This window comes from Rhizomucor pusillus, assembly GCF_041956525.1.
Source record: "Rhizomucor pusillus strain CBS 183.67 unplaced genomic scaffold VTP01scaffold_18, whole genome shotgun sequence".
Classification (NCBI taxonomy): domain Eukaryota; kingdom Fungi; phylum Mucoromycota; class Mucoromycetes; order Mucorales; family Lichtheimiaceae; genus Rhizomucor; species Rhizomucor pusillus.
In genome coordinates, this window is record NW_027192160.1 from 362,013 (window position 1) to 372,002 (window position 9,990).

General features: G+C 47.1%; 4 protein-coding genes across 4 annotated transcripts; 2 read left to right on the forward strand and 2 right to left on the reverse strand.

Annotated features, from left to right (window-relative positions):
* Nucleotides 1-45: 45 nt before the first annotated feature.
* Nucleotides 46-369, forward strand: VTP01DRAFT_3808 (uncharacterized protein; the record flags this gene model as incomplete). Its single annotated transcript, XM_069382420.1, has 1 exon — nt 46-369. One exon carries the CDS (start codon nt 46-48, stop codon nt 367-369), a length of 324 nt encoding a protein of 107 aa, XP_069236134.1.
* A 2,608-nt stretch (nt 370-2,977) lies between these two features.
* On the forward strand, nt 2,978-5,504 carry VTP01DRAFT_3809 (uncharacterized protein; the record flags this gene model as incomplete). Its single annotated transcript, XM_069382421.1, has 8 exons — nt 2,978-3,046; nt 3,121-3,164; nt 3,222-3,366; nt 3,454-3,950; nt 4,041-4,406; nt 4,474-4,891; nt 4,966-5,196; nt 5,265-5,504. 8 exons carry the CDS (start codon nt 2,978-2,980, stop codon nt 5,502-5,504), a joined length of 2,010 nt encoding a protein of 669 aa, XP_069236135.1.
* A 364-nt stretch (nt 5,505-5,868) lies between these two features.
* Nucleotides 5,869-7,004, reverse strand: VTP01DRAFT_3810 (uncharacterized protein; the record flags this gene model as incomplete). Its single annotated transcript, XM_069382423.1, has 4 exons — nt 5,869-5,947; nt 6,017-6,048; nt 6,107-6,318; nt 6,386-7,004. The coding sequence occupies 4 exons, from the start codon at nt 7,002-7,004 to the stop codon at nt 5,869-5,871; spliced, it is 942 nt and encodes a 313-aa protein (XP_069236136.1).
* A 307-nt stretch (nt 7,005-7,311) lies between these two features.
* Nucleotides 7,312-9,258, reverse strand: VTP01DRAFT_3811 (uncharacterized protein; the record flags this gene model as incomplete). The annotated part of the gene is made up of 4 exons (XM_069382424.1): nt 7,312-7,985; nt 8,047-8,066; nt 8,131-8,245; nt 8,313-9,258. The coding sequence occupies 4 exons, from the start codon at nt 9,256-9,258 to the stop codon at nt 7,312-7,314; spliced, it is 1,755 nt and encodes a 584-aa protein (XP_069236137.1).
* Nucleotides 9,259-9,990: the final 732 nt, after the last annotated feature.

Here is a 9,990-nt window from a genome sequence, read left to right on the forward strand (position 1 = left end):
ATAGGATTTATTCTGCAAACAAGAGGGGTGTAATAAATTTACATCATGTCTAGAGGGAATGTTTGGGGAACTCATGGGCCCATTGTCTTTGAACTCCTTGGTCTGTATCGCACCTTGTGTGCTTCGATCATTGTGAGGGACGGATTGCAGAGAATAATGGCAGCCTTGACAAAAAGCATCCAGTTGTCGCTGTCCTCCGTGGATAGCCGCACTTTGAGCATCACTGGCGACAATGCAATGGTCCAGCTTCTCCACTCGCCAGATGTCATGCCCGAGACACCAGAGGCGATATTTCCTCAAGCGATGCCATATCCAGGAGGCAACAGCAACTCGAAGTCTTCGAACCGGATTACACCATCTGCTAAGTAAATATGGCTGGGTCTTCGACAATTCGACAATTGTTTCGTCATAGCCTGTAAACACTTCTCTCCGGGAAAAGCTGGATACGTGCATCCTTGTCAATCGCCATGACCGGAATTTGGAGACATGGAAAAACTAGCATATCCTCATATAGAGTCTCGGAATGGTGAAGAGGCAGCCTGGCATCAAAAATATCGCGAAATCTATATCAATATGAGCAGGAAGTCGATAAAAAGATGCTATTTGCATTCTTCATACGACAACCACAGGACAATAAGCATATACTGTAAAATTTTATATGCTTCTTGCGAGTGCTATTTATTTCGGCGGGGATACCTCGAGCCAAAAGCAACTTATCTTCGTCGGTGTCCTATTGTAATTCTCATTGGATGCACGTATTTGGGTGCCACTTATAGAAGTCATACAGCGTCATAGGACTCACGTAAGCTAACTCCTCAGCGAAAGCGGTATTGAATGTCGTATGAGGAGTGTCGCATTCAGCCAATTTTCTTTTCAGAATATCATACGCTTCCTCTGGTATGATATGACGTGGTAGTATCTCCTCTCCACATAGGATAATCCCATGTTCCTCGGGACTATAGACGGCTATGAGCAGCGTTCGTAACAGGCTAGACGTCGTAAAACAATCTGAATTCATTCATAGGTTCATCCGTTTGTGCCGCTAACAGAAAGTCTTGTCATTCATCGTAGATATTTTTGGAGCTTGCTTCGCTTGTCCTTATGAGAAAAGAAAATTGATCTACCCGATATTGCAAAGCGTTGGAATTAATAAGTGACAGGCTCTTATCGACATATTCTGATGACTGATCGTTACACCGTTTGTGTATCTAGAATTTAATGTTAGCAGCTACTAGGACAGATATACATGCAATTAATTACATTCGTTTTAGTGTCGGAACGCGACGAGTAGGAGCGTACTGAACATCACCACCGTAAAAAAGAGAAAGATGTATCAATGCGAGGTGCCGAAACAGATATTGTAGCTTCTGTGGGTCAAACTGATCTCGAGTACGATGAGTTTAGTGAGTGCAAAGTGTCAGGAAGTTGTCTGAGGACTTTGTACCGATCGCGGTGGAATACCATTATTGACAAAGAAGACGTTGAAGTGGGCGACATAGAAGCACATATTGATCTTGACTGGCAGCACGATCTCGAGTATTAGGGACTGCGGTCGACCGTGTCTGAAAGTCTTCGAGAAGAGGATGGACCGAGGTTTACATCCTACGCAAGCCTGGAGCCTCGTTGAACCTAAACCACCTCTCCTTCATACTTCGCCGTGGACTTTTGACACGCGTCAAAGGATAAGATTTGATCACTGTATATGCGAATTCATTCAGTGTAACGGTTCAACTGGAGATGGTTCCACTAAACTCCACGCCATAGCTTGTCTGCACACGAATACCCGAAACTGACGACAGAAACATCCTTGCGCAAGGTCTGACCAACTCAAAAGTTGGATTTTATGGAGACTTGGATATTCCCGATCTATATCTTCGCCAACCCCTATATAACACATTCATTATCTTGGCACAAAGAAATTCTTCCCTTGCCTGACTTGTTCCTTCATTTTGTCTGTTCTAATCAGAGCGGACATGGTAAATATGGGTAGCGCTCACCGCCGCGGATATATCTTATGACCAGAATTAATTCAGTTACAGACACAAGCTTGTTATCCACGCCAAATTAGGCCGAAGCTATTGGTAACTCTTGATTTCAAGTGAATACTAAAGGTTCCTAATTCCGATTGGACGTGGTCGAAGAGCCCAAAATGTTTGAATATGTTTGACCTGACATTGAGCAGTTCTGCATTGACTTGCGGCTCCGAAGTATTTGTTTGAAACCAGATTGCCGCCAATGGTGTGAAAGTACACTAGATCGCCCGTTGCTTTAAACTAGCCATACCGTTGCCGGTGCCGGTGTCCATGTAAAATGCTGTCCCTTTACCTCCTCTGTCGGCTTGATACTAAAGAAGAAAAGATGATGAAAAGACGTTCTCCCTGCTGTATAACATTTGTCTTGAGCTGCTAAACCTTGTTCACATTTTGCTCATTCTTTGTAAACTCAGATTTGCCCGCAAGCTGCCATTGTTTGAATTGTTCGCTGCTCTGAGTAAAATGTGGTTATCCGATCAGGGCCTGCCGAAACGAGGCCCCGTGAGAAACAACATCCGCTGTGCCTGACCGAAGTAATCTGCAATCTACTATTCTTCCACGCACTGGCGCACCATCGTGCTGTTGTGGAAGATGACTACAAACAACTGCTATTACATTTTTGGTGTCTGTGTCAGATATCTTTTTTTGTGTGACAACCGTATTGGGGGATTCCTCCGCAAGAGCAATGCACTGGCGATGTCTCAAAGAAATTTGTTTGGCTGATCAAAGCCAGGGTAATGCGGGCTTCGTGCTTTTCCCTCGTGAAACCGAGTCGGTGCTCAACTTTAAACTTTGCTCTTTCCAACCAACCAACCCCCCAAATCCCATTTGGCGCCTTTCCCAAATTTGCTGCTGCTGTTGTTCTTTTCTTTTTGCATTTTCCCTCACTCTTTCTCCTTTACGTTCCTTTCACTTTTATCATCCCCGCACACCCCTTTAACAACATGAGTTTGGCTTATGACTGGGTTCAGGTAGTCGATCCCCGCTCAAGTCATACCTTTTTTGCCAATCCCGTAAGTTATCCGTTTGTCTTTTTGTACCTTATCACCAGCTGTGCATTCTCACACGCTGCAATCTTGCCAACTAGATGACCGGTGAATGCCTAGCTGACAAACCAGAATCCGGCGTCATGTAAGCGATCAGATAACCGTTGCATGCGGGTCTCGAGTTCTAACGCACCTAGTACAGAAAGACAGCTGATCCCGAAGGTGAATGGTGGGAGTTGTGGGACGACAAACACCAATTACCGTATTACTATCATACCCAGTCGGGTGAGACCCTCTGGGATCAACCGGTTGGTTCTCCTGTGATCTCACTCATCAAAATCCAAAAAGTAAATGCAATGCAATATTTTTTTTTTTTGTTTTTGGCTATGCATCTAATTAATCATGTTGTCTTTTTCTCTCTTCTAACATAATAGACAAACAAGCAATTATCATTGCGGGCACCTGAGATGGAGACCGGTATGAAACGAAACAGCCGGTCTCTCGATCTTCCGTCCAAACGACACCCACCAGTCCACCAGCATACGAGGTCGACGTCAGACGGAGGCCGCAACATTGCCGACAAGAATGACAACGACGACGACGATGCACCTTTAACCGCTGAGGAAGCGCGAGACTCGTTATCTGCAGCGCTGCCAGGAAACTCGTCCTCCTCCGGCTTCTTTGGCAAATGGCGACGTCCCGAGAGTGCAGCGGCCGCCGTGCGGCCGAGACGGTTTTCCAACATGCCCTGGAGAAACTTTATGATACGTTCACACTCGGCACCTCGCAACTCGATCGCCGTCAGCTGCCCAGCCTTTGAACCTTCACTGGCCAATAAGAGCAGCAGCAGCACCAAGAATCAGAGTGCAATTGAACTATCCCTCCCGTCCAGCCTGCTGGATCAGGCTGCGTCATCTTCTTCAAATAACCAGTAAGCCAAGAAGACATGCTGCTATTTACAGATAGAGAGAGAGACCGACTAATCTGATGTGCGCAATGTCGTCATTTTTATTATTTTTAGACCCTCTTTACCCTCCAACCTGCAACGAGATATCAACCAATTTGCCATTGACGGCTTTGCAAAGAAATACTTTGCGACACACAAGCGCGGCATCATATTCCGGCGGCGCGTGCCGATGAGCGAGATGCTACAGTGGACCAAGGATTCGTTGAAGCAACCGCTGATCATGCTCAACAAGGATCTCTACCGCGATGCGCTAAAGTGTTTCAAGTATATCCAAACAATCATGGGCGATCGACCGCGGTCACGGGGCTCAACAGAAGTCGAGGAATATCAGACAATCTTGGCATGCGGTATTGATAAGGGCCAAATGCGTGACGAAGTTTACGTCCAGGTGGTCAAACAGCTGCACAGCAACCCCAGCGGGTAATTATGTTATGCGCCATTATATATTATTATCCTTCTTGCTCTAACTTCTCTAACGTTCTTATAGGCAAAGCATACGCAAAGGATGGGAGATTCTGTGTGCTATCAGTGTGACCTTTCCACCCTCCAAGAACCTCGAGTCGTACCTGTTTCACTTTGTGAATCGCAGCAAAACAGTGACAGCCAACGATGTGAATATTTTTAGCGAGTATGTATCGACGCGGTTGAAGCGAATTTGTGCGCGGGGCGCCAAGGGAAAAGTGCTTACAGCTGCGGAGATCGAGCGTGCTAAAGAGGCACCCTTCAAACCATCCGTGTTTGGCGAATCACTGGACTTTATCATGACACTGCCTGCGCATGCAGGCGATGGCGTAAAGATACCCAAGATTGTGCCGTTCCTCGCTGACGCTGTGCTTCAGCTCAATGGACGGCGGTCTGAAGGCATCTTCCGTGTTCCTGGCGACGCGGAAGAGGTCACCGACTTGGTAAGAAGTCCCATCCATTGCGACGATAATACCCCCCGGAATTCTTGTTTCTAAACTGCTGCTTTTCACGCTAGCGCGTGCGTATCGAAAACGGCAACTACGATGTTGCAGGCATTACGGACCCGAATGTTCCGGCGTCTCTCTTGAAATACTGGCTTCGTGACTTGGCTGAGCCATTGATCACTCCTGAGCACTATGACAGGTGCATTCGTTGTTCAGAAGATATAGACGAGCTGATAAATGTCATCAACTCGCTGCCGCCAGTCAACCGACGCATTGTCATGTACATGATTTTCTTCTTGCAGGTAAATTAACATGATGTGCATGTTTACATGTATGTTTACATTAAACATATTCTCGTTTTCTTTTCTAGGAATTCACAGATCCAGAAGTCAGTCAGTACACGCGAATGAACGTATCCAATCTCGCCATGGTGTACGCTCCCAACTTTTTACGTTGCCCGTCCGACTGCCTCGCAACCGTGTTTGAGAACACAAAGTACGAGCAAGCGTTTGTCAAGACGTTGATCACAGAGCTGGCAGGTGATAAACAAGCGTGCATCCAAGATGAAGAGGCTCCCTTGGCTACACGCCGCCGCCCCTGCGATTCTTGATTTGTTAACTGTTATTAACAAACTACTATACTAATGGCTTGTAAATATTGGATACAACAATTGTGTCTGTAACGAAAGAAACTTGTTGCTATGTTTCGTCCTCCCCCCAATCTCTCCTCACCGTCTATCACTCGTTCCCCACCTTAAAGTTCTTTCTTTCTAGTAATGGAGTCAAACAATTTCAACTTACGAAAGCAGCACACATTCGTTTGTTTCTTGAACGATTATTAACCTTTCTTCGTTTATGTTCTTATTGTTTTCAAAGGAGGTATCGTCTTGGTATATAGAAAGAAAAGGGAGAGATATACATATATATGCATAGGTACATGGTGGAGATGTTGTAGATGACTGTATGTAGGGCATTTCATTGTTGGCCTTTTGAGAGCCGTTGCGCCAGATCTTCAATGCGATAATATCTTGCCTCTTGCAAAAGTTCCTGGCATCTATATTTGAAATGATGATGTTAGTCACCTACTGCTGCTGTTGTGAATCTCAACTGTTTGCTTAGTTACTTTGTTGGTTCCTGGAAAACAGTAGATGGTATCTTTTTCAAAACAGTTAGGTCTAAGATAGCAAGAGGAGGGTGCAACATTCGTGGTTACCTTTAAATCGCGTAGATAGTTGAGAATGTATCGAAAATGGGACGGGTCTCTGTCGATGAAGTACGATCCGTCCGGTTCCGGCTTGAGTGCGAGGTTCTTGGATACCATGCACGCAAGCAGGCTCGATTCGTCGCGGCGCAGCGTGCCGGTAGACGTTTCAAAGATCTGGCCGCCGACGTTTAAGCGCACCTTTTCGCTCTGGCAGGGTGGGCCTATTGCCAACGACACGCAGTAATTTAACATCAAGTAGTAGTAGCACGCAGCAACGACATCTATTACCTTGAGACACTTGGAGCAAATCCTGGAACTGCCTGGTTTCTCTCTTCAGACGTGTTTTTCTGGCATCCAATGCTTTGGATAACTCAATGTATTCTGCGGCCAAACGCTGGTTGTGGAATTTGGCTTTTGCATTGTCAAAGCGGTGCTCGAGATCCTGCAGCTCCTCCAATGCTTTGGCGAGATCGGCAAATATCTCTTGCTTCTTTTGAGCATACGTGTCCTGGATAACTTGGTACTCGGGCAGATGCTCTTCCCACACGCTGTTGCTGCCGGGTGTTCGATGGTGCCCGTGCCTCACAAATTCGAGCTCGTCGATATCGTATCGCTGTTGCTGCTGTTGCTGCTGCTGTCCCTGCCCCTGCCGTCTCGATGGCACAGGCGACGCCGCCGACGACGTCGATGCCGGCGACTCGAACACCAGAGTATCCGAAGAACGCGAATAGTACACTTGCTGTTGCTGCTGCTCTTCTTCTACGTCGTTGTCGTCCTCGACAAAAAACGCCGCTCGCTCTCGCTCTTGTTCGTAATCTTGGAGCACGAGCGCATTCAGCGACAGCTGCGTATTCTCTGGTGAGCAATGCGTGGGTGATTGCGGATACTTCTCCCACAGAGGATCCATGAGTGCAAGAGAGCGAAGGAAGGAAGGGAACCCGTGCGTCCCAGTGACCACAACCCATTGCTATAAATGGGCAGACTAACGACTATCGTATCACCGGGTAATGCCACGCCGTAGCATTCTTCTTTCTGCTTCATCAACAATGTCTATAATATATTTGAACAATGCTGTAATAACTTTTCGTGACAGTTCTCTAAGTGTGTAATGTTACAGTCTATGAATAGATAGGTAGATAGAGGGAAGGGGGTGAGGAGGGGGAGTTAAAATAAACAGTGTACATATCAAGCATGCAAGTTTTGAGTATTGTGACCTATCGTTGCAAACTCTTTTTGCCAGAAAGACGTTCCAGCGCAGCAGTGAGAAGCGGGCTCTGCTGATAGAGCCACAAGGCTGCTGCCAAAGAGTAATAGTTCCACCACGCGCGTACTAGACTCTTGAACAAGCTCAATGTAAATCCAAACTCGGAAATCTTGTCGACCAACGTCTGCTTGGTATCCAACCACACTGCTTTGGCACAGTATCGGCCCATAATTACATATGTCATGTGCTCGTCTGGCGATGTTCGCAGTATCTCATCAACGTGACGAAGCAGATCGTTGGTTTTAAGCAGCAGCAGCACAACGCGAGGCAGTCGAGACAGGATATCCGAGATACCCGTCAAGAACTCGATGGCACCGGAGGCCATCCGATTCAGTTCGTCTTGGGTGCGCATCGACGATAGGTCAGCCGTTTGAATTGTTTCCCACTCACGTCCAGTCATGATGCAGGCGAACAGCTGATAAAGGTCTGTACCGCCCACTCGTTTCGAATACAGTCGGATGCCATCCTCGTCGCCTTCAATCAACGACGTCCACAGGTGTGCATAGTCGATACGTACTTGCTCAGGCAGGTCGCGGTACAAACCGTGGTCGATCAAGACAAGATCAAAGTTGTACTTTGATCGTTTCGGATCTTTGGCCGGGCGCACAATAACGTTTCCGGGATCTACATGGTTATCAACATGAGTAAAATCCGTGTAAAGAAGGAGTGGTATCAATAGACTTACGAGGATCGCAGTGAACGAATCTATCAAAATATATCATTCATCAATAAATTGAACAGCGTTTGCTAGTCGCATATATCAGCTTACCCGTGCATGAAGATCATCTTTGAGAAGGTTCTGATAAGTTCAGAAGATACTTCGGACGGATTGATGCCGTGTCTCTGCATATATTCCAAATCGTCAATGCGCGCACCTTCGACAACTATAGTAGGTGTAGGACAATTTTAATACAAAGATATATTACCAGTTCAAAAGTTCATAAGACTTACACTCCATGCACAGAATTCTACGTCGGGCCCACACAATCTCAGGCACGCGCAAAGTTGTGCGTCTGTGTGCAACATCGTCGGCAAAGTTCTGAGCAACCAATTTCGAGTTTCTTGCTTCATGCACAAAATCGAGCTCACGGGGAAGCGACTCGCGCATCTCATCCGTCAGCCATCCAAATCCAAACTCGGGAAATGCCTTTTTGATCACGCTGAATATAAATGTGACAGTCTCCATGTCGATCTTGCAAAACTCGTCGAGGGAAGGGTGCTGGAGCTTGACAGCGACCCAGCCGTCGTTGCCGCCGGTGCGTTTTCCGTCAGGGCCAGGTCGCAGTCGCGCTCGATGGACCTGTGCCAGCGACGCAACGCCGATAGGTTGCCAGTCGAACTCTTCGAATATCTCCTCAATGGGCTGTCCATAGTCAGTGATGAACAATTGCCGTATATCTTGTTCGGGTGTAGGGTCGCAGCGGTCTTGCAGCACCGCCATGGTATCAGTCCACTCGGGAGGCAAAATATACACCATCGCTGAGATGTGCTGCCCGAGCTTGATGTAGATGCCGCCTAGCTTTTGCAGTCCGTGCAACACTCGTTCAGCGCACCGCTTGTCGCATGCTCGCTTGGCTGCCTTGTACTCGTCCTCAGAGCCGTAGTTTCGAGACAATGTCGTCTTGTAATCAAGCGCCACCCGAGCTCCCACCATACCCGCGGTCGCACACCGCTGCATAGCAACAACAGTGTGCCGCATGTCTTCATTGGTGTAGTATAAACCGGTTGCACCTGCGATCGTCACACCTGTTAGGGCAGCTGCTGTTTTGGCGAATATACGTCGTGGAGGTCTTGTCGCTGTTGCGGCAGAAACAAAGCTGTGGTGTGGCCGGGTCGTCGCTTGCAGAAGCCTTGACTGCCTTGTTGCCACCGCCGACAAGTTCAATCGAGTCAACATTAGGCAGATCGTCGTCGGTCCTGGTTGCAGCAAAGCTTGCTTGTCACCCGGAATTTCATACGATACCGGCGGACAATGTTGGGCTCCGCACTGGCAAATCCAAAATCACAGTTTTTATTCTGAACTGAATTGATGTATATTCCATATGTTGATTGAACGGGAAACCCTTCGCAGGAACGGAGTGTCTGGAGGGGATGGGGGCCAGAGCCCCCTTCCAAAAAAGAAAAAACGGCATCTACAATTTTATATTTCTCGCCAATGCTTTCATGCGAGCGCCGGTCTAAGTAAATAGGGAATTCGACGGCGCTATGCTTGCAGTAGGGAGGCGGATGCAAAACCGCCGGAGAATGGAGGTTCATGAAGGCCAAGCGAGTTTATTATTTAATGCGGATTTCACTGAAAACATTTTCGGTTACGGGAGCGAGCGCAACATATTGATATTATTTATCCAGCGCTGGGAGGAGAGCAGATCCCTCTGGTAGATCTGACCGACTAGGATATCAGAGGCGTTCCAGTCGTTCATGCCCGCAAAATCCACATTTTAATGGATGTGTTGAACAAACAGGACAACAATCAGACTCAATCCGTACTTAAACGCTATTCAAATAATGTAGTTTGATTGGGGAGAGTTTCATCATGCACTTTATAGAATGTAAAATACAATTCAGACTTTGATGCGTCGACAAAGTGGAAACATGTCCTGGATTCTTGAGTCTCCCAGTAAGTTTATTT